The 16,178-nt window shown below is 34.2% G+C and overlaps 2 protein-coding genes across 2 annotated transcripts in view; both read left to right on the top strand.

Moving 5' to 3' along the window:
- The first annotated feature begins 496 nt into the window (after nt 1–496).
- Nucleotides 497–1,893, top strand: LOC124642923. The gene has a single exon (XM_047181681.1). It carries the CDS (start codon nt 771–773, stop codon nt 1,734–1,736), a length of 966 nt encoding a protein of 321 aa, XP_047037637.1. The 5' UTR covers nt 497–770; the 3' UTR covers nt 1,737–1,893.
- Nucleotides 1,894–2,656: 763 nt separating this feature from the next.
- LOC124642855 overlaps nt 2,657–16,178 on the top strand; it is a 22,455-nt gene continuing 8,933 nt past the window's right edge. Inside the window, exons 1-8 of the mRNA XM_047181603.1 lie at nt 2,657–2,816; nt 2,915–3,133; nt 3,603–3,686; nt 4,255–4,365; nt 4,711–4,924; nt 5,400–5,470; nt 5,799–5,915; nt 8,091–8,153. Coding sequence (XP_047037559.1) covers nt 2,781–2,816; nt 2,915–3,133; nt 3,603–3,686; nt 4,255–4,365; nt 4,711–4,924; nt 5,400–5,470; nt 5,799–5,915; nt 8,091–8,153 — 915 coding nt within the window. The 5' untranslated portion in view covers nt 2,657–2,780. The remainder of the gene's footprint in view (nt 2,817–2,914; nt 3,134–3,602; nt 3,687–4,254; nt 4,366–4,710; nt 4,925–5,399; nt 5,471–5,798; nt 5,916–8,090; nt 8,154–16,178) is intronic.

Here is a 16,178-nt window from a genome sequence, read left to right as displayed (position 1 = left end):
CGTGTTATTCCGTTATATACTCTCCCTATGTATTTATGTTATTGTCCGGAGGCGGGTAGGACGGGCGGGAGCTGTCCTATTCGCCTCCGTAAGGGAATTCCTAAGCAAGTGTACTTCCAATACTCCTTCATATGCTGCAGGATTGTTCGAAAGAGTTACCGCGGCCCTGATACATAAAAGGCCTATGACGGAACATGATGGATTTTTAGTCAGTCAGTCACAGCAGGAGGGGTAATTTGATGATTTTTGCCATCATAAAAGAAATGTTCCTTCATATACTGTCCCGTATGTATAATTTAATAAAACTTCGGGCACTTCGGCTCATGCATGACGGATAGAAGTTTCGCCCCTGTCCCAAGATTGCCGAGTCTAAAACTAAAATGGAAATTTAATGACTATAAAACTCAGTGTATTGCTCTCCAATAAGACTTCTATAAGAAATTATTTTATTTTTGATTATGTAATAATCAACTTTAACAAGCAATTTATAAGAATTGTTCTGGTAACATTTCATTCAAAATAAAAGAGGTTAGAAATTTTGTCAAACAAAGAAAAACTAATGTACACAATGTACTTCTTTTGTTTTTGTTTCAGTTAATTACAGTTTAATTATCTGCCAAGGTCAGTGTCCTTTCACAGTCCAGTGTCAATTAAAGAGACAGTAATAAGATGTAACTATAACATTCGATTCATAATAGTTTAACAACCTAATCATCAAGACAGTACCCAGCCTCGTAAGATTTTGGCACAGCCAGCAGCACCATTTAAAAATGCCTAAAATAGCGACTTTCGTGTTCTTTGACATCGAAACTACAGGACTACCGCACCAAGAGAGAAACAAAACTAAGATTACTGAACTAAGTTTCGTGGCTGCTTTACGAAATGATATGAAAAAGGCATCTTTTGGAGCAGTGCCCTATATTAGTAAGCTGACTCTACTGTTCAATCCACAGAAAGACATACATCCTGTGGCTGCTAAAATGACAGGCTTATCTAATGAATCGCTCAAAAATGCGCCAATTTTTAGAGATAATGTAGCAACAATTGTCTCATTTCTATCAGATCTTCCCAAACCAGTCTGCTTGGTAGCCCATAACGGTGATAGATTTGATTATAGAATACTATTAGCTGAATTCTTAGATGTGAATGCTAGTTTACCACAGGACTTATTGTGTGTAGACTCCTTGACTGGCTTTAAACATATCATTAGAAGTCCTTCAACAAACGGAGCCAACACATCTAACATTAGAAAAGATGACTCATTAGTGAGAAGTATTTCAATGGTTGATGATTCATTATTGGAAGAGGATTCATTGGCAAGAGATAATAATTCATTGATAAGTGAAGATTCTCTGATCAGTGATGATTGGCCTGAATTAGATGTAAGCACTGAAGACTGGAGAGAAATTGATTCATTATGTTCCTCATTCTCCGATATGCCACTAGATAATTCAAGATCGAGTAGGCATTTTGATGAATGTAAGGAACCTAAAAATAATAAGGAAACTGAGAAGATAAGTTATACATTGTCCAACCTTTATAAAAGGATTATGAGGAAGGAGGTTTATAATGCCCATAGAGCTGAAGATGATTGCTTAATGCTTTTGGAGTGTGTGGCTGCTACCAAAGAGTTCCTGCCTTGGGCTGATAGGTCATGCAAAAATATCTATGATATTGTTCCACTAGATCGTAAAAAGTATAAAAATAATCATTTCACTAGTTCCTCTCTTTCCTAAATCATGATTCAGCATTTTTGACTTTGTAAACTTGATCAATACATATTTTTTTATTAATTTGTTAAGTTGACATAAGTAGCTCAAGAGACTGTTCGCTTATTATTTGATTATTCTGATTATTGTAATTAATACTTGAGTTTGATAGAGGTTTATATTTTTTATGTTGATATAAAAATATTTTTATATTAATCATGATAAAGAAGCTTATATATTTTTTGTTATACCTATAGGTATTTTTATAGCATATTGATTTTTGTAATAAAAAGCTTTTGTAATAGATCACTTTGTTTTACTTACTGTAGTGAAAACACAAACAACAACATATATTATGTATATACAGGTTTTCCCTCGAAGTATGGTGGACTAGGGCATTGATCCTGGGAAGGGGGTAGTAGTGGAAAGGGACTTCGAGAAGAACATTCTGCGGGTATATCTGAAAGTAACTACCTATCTGTCTTGAAGACAGAAGTAAAACAAGTATATGCATGTGTATTTTTAATTTTTAAAATTAATGTAAATATTTTGTAAATATTATAATATAATAAAGATGAATAACCAAAGGTATATGCACAGATTTAGGATCTTCTCTTATCTACATAAATATGTAAGTGCTCTTGTGACGAAAGTTATTTAGAGACATCCATTGTAGAAACTATTCAAAGCGAAATTAAAATTCGCGGGGATCAAAGCCGCACCTACCCTCTTAAGCCATAATATTATTTTATTTATCGAATCATGTTAATTTGGACCATAGATAATACATATAATACTGATTTGGACCGAAATAACTGATTCCTGTTGATTATATTAGATGGCCGCGCGACTCCCCTACTTCCATGGTACCTGGGTGTGACGCACATTTTAGTTTTCGCACACTGTGGGTGCATATGTCAAACTTTCTTGCATCTGTCATTGTCAAGATGTTGTCAAGATTCAGCATTGTTTACTTTGTAGGTTTACTTCATCGTTTACTTCGGTTTGCAGCGCTAACATATTTCAGCTTTACTTATAAAATAATTGATTTAATAGTTATTCTAAGCGAACATGTCTATTATAGCCGTAAAATGTATCCCACAGAAGGTAATAACAATACCAATACTAGTTCTTCATATTTTAAATTTTTATGTGTTCAACGCAGACAGACAATTTTTATCTGAAATCTACCGTTTACTTTTCAGTGGAACCTAGGTTACGTCGTAAAGATGTTTAGTAAGGTTATTAACGGTCGTTTTGAGGCCCTCAACTTCCAGTCTAAGAGCAGGACACAGAAATCGAAAACCTGCTATCTGCGTCTATCTGATAAACTGGATCCAGTGCAGGTTGTTGAGAACATCAACTCGGCTGTCTATCCTTATCAGTTCAAACCGATGGCGCTCATTCCGGACCATGTACCTGATGTAAGCATTATGCCAGGTTTCTATAAACAACAATTGAGAAGAACTGTTTTGCTTTCCTATGGACTTTTACTTGTAACTTCATTGTATAAAGTATAGTTATCGGCACGGATATTGAGCTCTCGGCGGAAGAGTGGGGATCGCTTTGCGCTCTGTACACATAAGGCAACCAATAAATCGCTTCTGAAGGCGCAGGTGAAGGTCAGGGCTCAATATCCGTGCCGATAACTATAACTACAGCTTTCGTCCGTGTCCTGAGAAAACTGCTTCTCGAATATCGATAAAAAGTGACCTATTTATTGTGCTGTTAGAGCTATATTATGGCGAAGTTTTGTCAAAATTCACCCAGTAGCTTCTGCGTGAAAGAGAAACAAACTTTAGCATTTATAATACATACATTTGTAATATAAGAAGAAGTAGGATATATGTTAATCTTGTTTTTATGAGACATACAAACGAATTGCTGTTACAGATCCCCCTGGCTGCCAAGCCTAAGAAGGTGCCACAAAAGTTACGCAAGTCACTTAAGCTGAAAGCAGACGATACACCTGACAAGGTATGTATTACTCTTTTTGGAAAATATTTGTATTTTCACCGCTGTTTGCTTATTTGCGTGTAAAAGGGTTAATATTTTTGACATCTTTTTGCTTCAAATATTTATTATTTAAAGCCTTTTTATTTCCACATGATTACAATAGTATGTTAATTTTTTTTTTGCCTCAAATGTTATTATTTGTTATATATTTTTGTATCTCGCACGCATTCGGTTAGCACGGGCCGGAGCCAAATGCTAGCCTATGTGTCTTGAATTCTTGATTGTGGGATGGTTATATGTTTCATGTGGTGGTGTATATGGTATTGAATACGCGTTTTTGTGTGCTGGGTGTGATGCTGCTATTTGTGTATCACTTGTTTCATTTTGTAAGAATTCCCTGACAATTCCAGAAGTGTTCAAAATAGCACCTTTCTGTAGGGTTTGATTATTAATTATTTGCTTCACGTTAATAAATAGATTGGCTTTCCATTTTCTTTACTCATTCTTCATAGTATAGTACTTAAATATAAGTATCAGTTCGTTCCACAAGGACTTAAGACGAAGATTATAACGGGTGATATTTTTTCAGGTAATAACAATAACAAAATTTGAGATTATAGCCGAGATGCAGGCAAAGTACCCGGGCTTGTATGATTTAAGTAGGAAGACCAACCATACTCTACTGGAGGATATTGCTAAGGTAATTAATATTTGGGAATTAATAATATAATAGTGAGTGAACTATAATATGTCCTGTGCAGATGGCTGATCTACTTATATGAGTATTGCCGCATGCGGCCGCGGCCAAAATCGGCCTTAGACGCCATTGTTATTAAGCCCCAGCCATGACATGAGTGCAGCTGCGTTTAACTGTTGCTGGGGAGTTTGTTCCTCTAATTCTTCTTCCCAGAAAAAGCACATAAAGTGTTAAAGGCTGGGCGTTTTGGAGGCCGTCTTTTGTAAATTTGACCTTCAAAAGGTGCTGAGTTTCAGCCAACTTTGAATAAATTACTTTTTATCGTACTACAGATATTATTCTTTACAGAAAGTCCATGAGCGTATCCAAGTAATCGGTGAAAACAACCCGGAGACTTTGGAGTCATGCTTCAAGCTGAGCCAGCACTACCGGAGAGCTCATCCTCACTTCGGAGACTTTCAACTGGTGCTCAGCACGTTACATGCTCACGAGGATAGAACAAACCAGCCACGGACACAGCTGCTGGAAGAGGAATTGGCTGCCGTGAAACACAACAAGCATAGTAAGGAGTAAACCTAAACAACCGTATCCTTGAAACAACAGATAACTATGCTTTTTAGGGTTCCGTACCCAAAGGGTAAAACGGGACCCTATTGTTTTCGCTCCTCTGTCCGTTCGTCTAAAAGCTTCCGTCCGTGAAAACTAGAAAATAAATATTTCGGGGGGCTCCCATACAACAAACGTGACTTTTTTTGCTCGATATCCATAAATGATCCTGATGATGATGATGAGGATGATGATGATCCATAAGTATATATAGAATATTAGTTTGTATGGTACGGAACACTACGTGCGCGAGTCCGACTGTTGTTTTAAGGAAAATGGACGTTTATGTTGTTAGTACCGCCCGACCGACCGATTTATAAAAAATCTCTGTATATTTTATCCTGGTACAGGTAGTTCCCCCGGGACGCTAGTGAAACCGCGGTAAAACGGCTCGTGTTTCAATAAAATTGACATTGTTATGAATGTTTCAGCGATCGACACCCTGCCGCATGAGCAGGTGCAGAAAGTTGTCTACAAATACTCAGACAGGATCATCAAAAAGGTACATTCTGTGATAAAAACTAGGTTTTACAATTAAAATGTATGTGCACGTCAAATCTTTTACTAAGGTGTTTCACACAGGCTTTTCAAAAGAAAAAAGCCTAAAGAAGAAAGAAGCCTTGCGTTGCAAAAGTGGCTTTAGAAAAGCGAGCAAGAGTAACTCTTTAGAAAATAGTTTTCTATCAATCTCTTTATTTCTAAGTAATAAATACATAGATTGTATACTTTGTTTGAGAAGACATATTTCTAAGTGAGCCAATGAAAATTCCTTCAGCTGTTAGACACATTTTCGTCAGAAAACTGCCATTAAATAACTGTGTTCTGATCAGGTGACAGAACACGTGAATAATCTCAAGTCTGAGGTGATGGAGGGCGACACTGAAGATGAGATCGTGAGGAAGAAGGTCCGAGAGGAACTTAAGAAAATGGCGCCTTTTCTACCGTTGGTGAGTCCATAATCTATACTAATATAATAAAGCTGAGGAGTTTGTTTGTTTGAACGCGCTAATCTCAGGAACTACTGGTCCGATTTGAAAATTTCTTTCAGTGTTAGATAGCCCATTTATCGAGGAAGGCTATAGGCTACTTTTTATCCCGGTACGGGAAGTAGTTCCCACGGGATGCGAGTGAAACCGCTGGCAGAAGCTAATAATATTATATGTACAGTTAACTGCACATTAGTGGTAACTGTCATGCACCTTAACTCGATAGTAATAAGTATCATTTTTCTCTAACACTATTACCACTGACCTGAAGTTGACTGTACATACACTATCTGCAGGTTTGCCGATGATTTTTATAACACTGAAATACATATTATTGTCCAGGTTTCCTTTTCTGTGTCTATTTGGGCCTTATTAAAATAAAATAAAGCACGGATTAAAGTTACACTATGATTAAGAAAGGAATAACCATACATTTTCGTAGGTTTAAACTTGAAATAACTTTTATTATTTATTAATAAGATGAGATTGGTGTTTTAGATATACTTAGATTTATATAATTTAGAAATATTACATTGGTAATTGGCTGATCTGAAATTGAGGCAGGTGCTTTAATCATTACGTCACCACGACTATTCACTATCCTTCTCTGTATGAGAAGAGGCTGGTGTCCTATGGTGAGAAAAGAAGATGGATCAAAATTGCCCCACGTCCTATAACAATGTGACGTATCTCAAAAAAAAGATAAAAATCTTTAAAAAAATATGGCATACTCTCTAATTTATTTTTTTTACACCTTCATAGGAAAAAAAAGGTTTAAAAATTGTTCAGGCGCCGTTATGAAAACATCGTTCATAGGACTATTTATGGACTATTTTACTAAATTATTTTTTTGTTTGATAGGGTATACCTCACAAGTGGTCCCATAATCGTCAGGTCAGGATCTGATGATGGAAACCCTGAGAAATCCAGGGCAACTTTTGAAAGTTGTAGCCATGCGCAGGATAAAAACTTGACTATAAGGTGTATGTCTTATAACACTATGCAACAGTGTAGATTTGGAGCTGACCTGACGATGGAGACGAAAGAAGGTCGAGGGAACTCGACAACCGAATATGTAAACTACCTCGTGTTTGTGCTTATATTGTTTTTATTGAGTAGACCTTTGCAACAGTGAAGGTTTGAAGCTGATTTGATGATGGAGACCAGATAAGGGCGAGGGAACTTGACAGCTGAATATGTGAACTACCTCGTGTTTGCGCTTATATTATTCGTATTGATGAGAACTTTCCACTTATGCGGATAGTGACAATTGTGCTTGTCACTGAAAATCCAAAAAAAAACTTTTTACAATAAAATAAAACCGACTCCCAAAATCACTGAAAAGTAAAAAAAAAAAACTATTCTTAGGAGCATCGGCCTAGAAGTCGGTGGGAAAATAAACTTAGGTACGTCCATTAGACACCGACTTCTGAGGTAGTTCACATATTTTATTGTCGAGTTCCCTCGACCTTCTCTGGTCTCCATCATCGGGTCAGCTCCAAACCTTCACTGTTGCAAAGGTCTATTCGATACAAACAATATAAGCCCTAACACGAAGTAGTTTACATATTCGGTTGTCGAGTTCCCTCGATCTTCTTTCGTCTCCATCATCAGGTCAGCTCCAAATCTTCACTGTTGCATAGTGTTATAGGACATACACCTTATAGTCAAGTTTTTATCCTGCGCATGGCTACAACTTTCAAAAGTTGCCCTGGATTTCTCAGGGTTTCCATCATCAGATCCTGACCTGATACCTGTGATGACCTGTGACGTATACCCTATCAAACAAAAAAATAATTTAATAAAATAGTCCATAAATAGTCCTATGAACGATGTTTTCATAACAGCGCCTGAACAATTTTTAAAGCATTTTTTTCATATGAAGGTGTAAAAAAAATAAATTAGAGAGTATGCCATATTTTTTTAAATATTTTTATCTTTTTTTTGAGATACGTCACATTGTTATAGGACGTGGGGCAATTTTGTATGGATTGTGATCCATCTTCTTTGAAAAAAATTGTGATGATGATGTTGTAATAGTGTTTTTCTTTAAAATGTTTTAAGCCAGTATTGTTTATGTTCCAAAATGTTTTTCTTCAAACTGTTTTTTTTCTATATCTCGTTTTATATGTGCAGATCGTGAAGCAAGTGGTGACCAAACATTTTGTTCCCCAAAGGACAGGATATCAAAGGATGAGGGTAAGCAGACAATTCATTACATAAATGTAGCATTTTAATAAACAAATAATTTTTTTTTAAAATATAACGAATTTTCGTGTTGCTTGATGATTAAAAGACGTACGAAATAATTAAGTTATGATGTTATAAGTACCTACATTTATTTTATTAAACAACAATACTTTCTTATGTGCTCCTCCTATGTACTCTCTTATATACTCACTTATATACTCACTTATGTTCTCATCTTATGTACTCTCTTATATACTCACTAATGTACTCGCTTATGTACTCTCTTATATACTCACTTATGTACTCTCTTATACAACATGTAACTTAATTAACGCACATCCTGAAATTTGTTTGTTCAGAATCGTTTACTGAATCGATTTATATCATTTTTAATATAGGTAATTTTTTATCCCAAAAATAATTAAAACTACGGAAATTATTGTCATATTAACCCTGTACAGTCAAAACAAATTCAAATAGACCGTAACTCAAAGTAATAAGACTTCGTGTATTGTCGGCTTTTTCCGTAGTTTCGTTATGTTGTGTCGAGTCGAGCGGCGCGCGGCGCAATATTTGCGTGCGTAGTAGTATGACCAAAAAGTTCTCCAAGAATTGGTATAACTAATTTAGTAAATAACAAAGCATATACATGTTAAATTAAAAAATCAGTGTATGTACTATGATTATAACATAATATTCTAATTGGGGTGTTTGAGGGCGTGCGTTAATTACGTTACATGTTGTATACTCACTTATGTACTCTCTTACATACTCACTTATGTACTCTGTTATATACTCTCTTATGTACTCACTTATGTACTCTGTTATATACTCTCTTATGTACTCACTTATGTACTCTGTTATATACTCTCTTATATACTCACTTATGTACTCTGTTATGTACTCTCTTATATACTCACTTATGTACTCTCTTATAGTACTCTCTTATATACTCACTTATGTACTATCTTATATACTCTTATATACTCACTTATGTACTCTGTTATATACTCTCTTATATACTCACTTATGTACTCTGTTATGTACTCTCTTATATACTCACTTATGTACTCTCTTATATACTCTCTTATGTACTCACTTATGTACAGGAAATTTATTTATTTATTCTTCAACAAATTTACATTTGTGTCGAACGTACTCTGTTATATACTCTCTTATGTACTCACTTATGTACTCTCTTATATACTCTCTTATGTACTCACTTATGTACAGGAAATTTATTTATTTATTCTTCAACAAATTTACATTTGTGTCGAACGTACTCTGTTATATACTCTCTTATGTACTCACTTATGTACTCTGTTATATACTCTCTTATATACTCACTTATGTACTCTGTTATGTACTCTCTTATATACTCACTTATGTACTCTGTTATATACTCTCTTATATACTCACTTATGTACTCTGTTATGTACTCTCTTATATACTCTCTTATGTACTCACTTATGTACTATCTTATATACTCTCTTACAGTGGCGAAGGGTGGTTTAATGAAATAGGGAAGCCGCAGCAAAAAAAAAACTGGGGGGGGGAGTACTCAGGGATGGGGGGGAGAGGTAATGGAGGTAATTTCTCAGGGGTATGATTTAAGCTGTCACCAATTTAATTCATTTTGTGTTTCTTAAATAATAGGGTTTGCCCTCAAAATAGTAGATTTGTCACCAAATGTAGTCACCAAACAATATAAAATCATTTCCACAATAAATTACCGAAAATCATGGAGATATGGGGTCAAGTACCAAATAAATGATTTTGTATGTATTATAATAGGTTTGTCCTAATAGTATTTAAGCAAACTAATTTAAAGAGATCACCAATAAATCATATATTATATCACTAGAAAATTTCATGAAGGTCTAAAAATGTAGGGTGGTCGTCATCATCATTTCAACCAAAAGAGTCTACTACTTAACTGGCCATGTGCCTCCCCCCAAGGGCTTTAGTTTCCACAGGTAGTATAAATATATTTAAATTAAATTTCTAGCTGAATAGTAAATAAAACAATTAATCAAAGTCAAAATAATCAATATTTATTGTTAAAAATCTCACTGCCCGCGCCCCGCATCGTATGATCGTACCTACAACCAACCTACAACCCATTCGTTGAGGCCCGAAAGCGCGCCAATTTGTCTCCCTTCCCTTCCTCTTCCCTTTGAACATATTTTTATTAAAATTATAAACTGATGTATTAAATTGGTAACGAATACATTATTTTAATAACTGAACGAAATAAAATGTAACTACTGTATTGGTGACAAAATAACAAATAAAAAGGAGTCGCAGTCAGGGATCGATTAATCGATTTATTTGGTGACAGATCTACCATTTTGAGCACCAAGCTATTATTTAAGTAATAAAACTATTATTATAAGAACGAAGTTTATATTCATGTAATGCACTACAATTTTATTGGTAATCCATCTCATATTTTACACATTATATTAACAATAATTTGCTAATTCATACCTGGGAACACTCTTTGTTTATCTGAGAACGAAAATATTTCGTGGCGATAGATCTATTTATTAGGTGATACAACTTGATGACAAATATAAATTTTGGTGACAAAAAATATAGTTCCCATTTCTCAGTCCACCTTTTAGCACTGACTGAGAGACTGATAGTTTGAACATGTTTTCTCGAGGAATTCGGCAGATTATTAATATCTATAAAACTTGATTATCTTTAGTTAGGTATATTAACTAGGTACTAGAATCTGAGAAAACTTGGCACTAGAAACAATACATTTTAAGTATTTAATTTACAACGGCCTGTTAGCCATTGATATTTATCGTAGGTATTTATCCGTCAGGACGTTAGTAATTTTAATATAGACGTAATATTGGTAGGTAATTCACCCGAGCGGCGTGCCCGAGTTTTATAACACGTTTTTATTCTCAAAACTTAACCTTGAAAAATAAGTTCCTTCCTAAAGTAAACAATCTGTCGGATCGGAAAACAGTCTAATGCGATAAATGCTATAGGTACATTAAAAAGAAACCTGATGCCAACTGTCTACGTATCAAAATACATCATTTCAACGTAGATATCTCTATTTTCACTAGGTACACACACTGTAGTACTGTACTTGTACTGAGTACCAGGTCACACAGTGCGATCGCGGGAATTAGTAGGGAGTAATGATACTGCCAACTATTTAATCAAAATGATATACTTGGTGAATTCATAAAAATAAATAAATTTCCAACTACGGTCATTAAATCGCGGAGAATCTTAACACCGCGATTCAGGATTTGCATAAAAATGCACAACGCCGTCTATGTTGACATAATGTAACTAAAACACACACACGAACTATGTTATTTCCAAATGATACACACACTATTAAATTCAATTAACAAATTGTTAATGGTATTATCTAAAACAAAATAAGAACAATGAGAGTGAATTTGTCTGATTTGTTTGTTTACATATTTGAGAAAGCGCTGTCACTCGCGCGTAGACAGATATAGCTACTCTACTCTTGACGCGTTCTTTCTCGTTCACTCGCGAGTTTTGATTGGTGGAAGCCGCTCCGTGAGCCGGCTTACCGCTCGCCCTTATTTTGCGAACATCGCGCGGCGCGGCGTGGATGACGTCACGCAAGCGTAGTTTTGTATGGAGGAGGAAGCCGCGGCTTATTTAGTAGGAGCAAAATGTTTCAAGTAATTTATAGACAATTTTTTTTACGGTGGTAGGCGTTTTGTTATACCTACATATTTAAATTGTGTGGTTTAAATGATTATATTAATTATACCTATACCTATATTATAACTTATACCTATGCTTTTTTCTTGAAATTCGAAAGGGAAGCCGATGGGAATCGGCTTATAAGGACGCCTCGCCACTGCTCTCTTATATGCTCACTTATGTACTCTGTTATATACTCTCTTATATACTCACTTATCTACTCTGTTATATACTCTCTTATATACTCACTTATGTACTCTCTTACATACTCACTTATGTACTCTTATATACTCTCTTATATGCTCACTTATGTACTCTCTTATATACTCTCTTATGTACTCACTTATGTACTATCTTATATACTCACTTATGTACTCTCTTATGTACTCCTCTTATGTACTCTCTTATATAATCACTTATGTACTCTGTTATATACTCTCTTATGTACTCTCTTATATACTCACTTATGTACTCTGTTATATACTCTCTTATATGCTCACTTATGTACTCTGTTATATACTCTCTTATGTACTCACTTATGTACTATCTTATATACTCACTTATGTACTCTCTTATGTACTCCTCTTATGTACTCTCTTATATAATCACTTATGTACTCTGTTATATACTCTCTTATGTACTCTGTTATATACTCTTTTATATACTCACTTATGTACTCTGTTATATACTCTCTTATATACTCACTTATGTACTCTGTTATATACTCTCTTATATACTCACTTATGTACTCTCTTATATACTCACTTATGTACTCTCTTATATACTCACTTATGTACTATCTTATATACTCACTTATGTACTCTCTTATGTACTCACTTATGTACTCTGTTATATACTCTCTTATATACTCACTTATGTACTCTCTTATATACTCACTTATGTACTATCTTATATACTCACTTATGTACTCTCTTATGTACTCCTCTTATGTACTCTCTTATATAATCACTTATGTACTCTGTTATATACTCTCTTATGTACTCTGTTATATAATCTTTTATATACTCACTTATGTACTCTGTTATATACTCTCTTATATACTCACTTATGTACTCTGTTATATACTCTTATATACTCACTTATGTACTCTCTTATGTACTCACTTATGTACTCTGTTATATACTCTCTTATGTACTCACTTATGTACTCTGTTATATACTCTTATATACTCACTTATGTACTCTGTTATACACTCTCTTATATACTCACTTATGTACTCTCTTATATACTCACTTATGTACTCTCTTATGTACTCACTTATGTACTCTGTTATACACTCTCTTATATACTCACTTATGTACTCTCTTATATACTCACTTATGTACTCTCTTATGTACTCACTTATGTACTCTGTTATATACTCTCTTATGTACTCACTTATGTACTCTGTTATATACTCTCTTATGTACTCACTTATGTACTCTCTTATATACTCACTTATGTACTCTGTTATATACTCTCTTATGTACTCACTTATGTACTCTGTTATATACTCTGTTATATACTCTCTTATGTACTCACTTATGTACTCTGTTATATACTCTCTTATATACTCACTTATGTACTCTGTTATATACTCTCTTATATACTCACTTATGTACTCTGTTATATACTCTCTTATATACTCTCTTATATACTCACTTATGTACTCTGTTATATACTCTCTTATATACTCACTTATGTACTCTGTTGTATACTCTCTTATATACTCACTTATGTACTCTGTTATATACTCTCTTATATACTCACTTATGTACTCACTTATGTACTCTGTTATATACTCTCTTATATACTCACTTATGTACTATCTTATATACTCACTTATGTACTCTGTTATATACTCTCTTATGTACTCACTTATGTACTCTGTTATATACTCTCTTATGTACTCACTTATGTACTCTGTTATATACTCTCTTATATACTCACTTATGTACTATCTTATATACTCACTTATGTACTCTGTTATATACTCTCTTATGTACTCTGTTATATACTCTCTTATGTACTCACTTATGTACTCTGTTATATACTCTCTTATGTACTCACTTATGTACTCTGTTATATACTCTCTTATGTACTCACTTATGTACTCTGTTATATACTCTGTTATATACTCTCTTATGTACTCTGTTATATACTCTCTTATATACTCACTTATGTACTATCTTATATACTCACTTATGTACTCTGTTATATACTCTCTTATGTACTCACTTATGTACTCTGTTATATACTCTCTTATGTACTCACTTATGTACTCTGTTATATACTCTCTTATATACTCACTTATGTACTCTGTTATATACTCTCTTATATACTCACTTATGTACTCTGTTATATACTCTCTTATATACTCACTTATGTACTCTGTTATATACTCTCTTATATACTCACTTATGTACTCTGTTATATACTCTCTTATATACTCACTTATGTACTCTGTTATATACTCTCTTATATACTCACTTATGTACTCTGTTATATACTCACTTATGTACTCTCTTATATACTCACTTATGTACTCTGTTATATACTCTCTTATATACTCACTTATGTACTCTGTTATATACTCTCTTATATACTCACTTATGTACTATCTTATATACTCACTTATGTACTCTGTTATATACTCTCTTATGTACTCACTTATGTACTCTGTTATATACTCTCTTATGTACTCTGTTATATACTCTCTTATATACTCACTTATGTACTCTGTTATATACTCTCTTATATACTCACTTATGTACTCTGTTATATACTCTCTTATGTACTCACTTATGTACTCTGTTATATACTCTCTTATGTACTCACTTATGTACTCTGTTATATACTCTCTTATATACTCTCTTATATACTCACTTATGTACTCTCTTATGTACTCACTTATGTACTCTGTTATATACTCTCTTATATACTCATTTATGTACTCTGTTATATACTCTCTTATATACTCACTTATGTACTCTGTTATATACTCACTTATGTACTCTCTTATGTACTCACTTATGTACTCTCTTATATACTCACTTATGTACTCTCTTATGTACTCACTTATGTACTCTGTTATATACTCTCTTATATACTCACTTATGTGATGATGATGATGATGTTCTCCTAGCCGATTATCGGCTACGGCGGCTGTTCTCATGTAAGGAGATAAGCCAACTGCGCAGGACATATTATAGTGCACGAGCATTTGCGCAGACACAGGTGCACTCACTATTCCTTAACTCTCATAGCCCGATGGGACGGTAATCCGACACGACCGGAAAGAGATCAGGCGCAGGACCGACATTTACGTGCTCTCCGATGCACGGGTGTATCAATCACCACCTTCCAGGCTCCGGGCTGCTATGTGAAAGTCTTCTAAAACCCACAAAGCGATTTCGGCCCGACTCGGGAATCGAACCCGAGACCTCGTGCTCAGCAGCCGCACTTGCGACAGCTAGACCAACGAGGCAGTTATGTACTCTGTTATATACTCTCTTATATACTCACTTATGTACTCTGTTATATACTCTCTTATATACTCACTTATGTACTCTGTTATATACTCTCTTATATACTCACTTATGTACTCTGTTATATACTCTCTTATATACTCACTTATGTACTGTTATATACTCTCTTATATACTCACTTATGTACTCTGTTATATACTCTCTTATGTACTCACTTATGTACTCTGTTATATACTCTCTTATGTACTCTGTTATATACTCTCTTATGTACTCACTTATGTACTCTGTTATATACTCTCTTATGTACTCACTTATGTACTCTGTTATATACTCTCTTATGTACTCATTTATGTACTCTGTTATATACTCTCTTATGTACTCACTTATGTACTCTGTTATATACTCTCTTATGTACTCTGTTATATACTCTCTTATGTACTCACTTATGTACTCTGTTATATACTCTCTTATGTACTCTCTTATGTACTCTGTTATATACTCTCTTATGTACTCACTTATGTACTCTGTTATATACTCTCTTATGTACTCACTTATGTACTCTGTTATATACTCTCTTATATACTCTGTTATATACTCTCTTATATACTCACTTATGTACTCTGTTATATACTCTCTTATGTACTCTGTTATATACTCTTTTATATACTCACTTATGTACTCTGTTATATACTCTCTTATATACTCACTTATGTACTCTGTTATATACTCTCTTATATACTCACTTATGTACTCTCTTATATACTCACTTATGTACTCTCTTATATACTCACTTATGTACTATCTTATATACTCACTTATGTACTCTCTTATG

Source organism: Helicoverpa zea, chromosome 26, assembly GCF_022581195.2.
Source record: "Helicoverpa zea isolate HzStark_Cry1AcR chromosome 26, ilHelZeax1.1, whole genome shotgun sequence".
Taxonomy (NCBI): domain Eukaryota; kingdom Metazoa; phylum Arthropoda; class Insecta; order Lepidoptera; family Noctuidae; genus Helicoverpa; species Helicoverpa zea.
The sequence above is the reverse complement of the archived record's forward strand: the minus strand, read 5'-3'. Positions and strand labels throughout refer to the sequence as shown.

Excerpts from the sequence above, each read along its gene's own strand:
- LOC124642923 (XM_047181681.1), top strand. The coding sequence starts at position 771 with ATGCCTAAAATAGCGACTTTCGTGTTCTTTGACATCGAAACTACAGGA.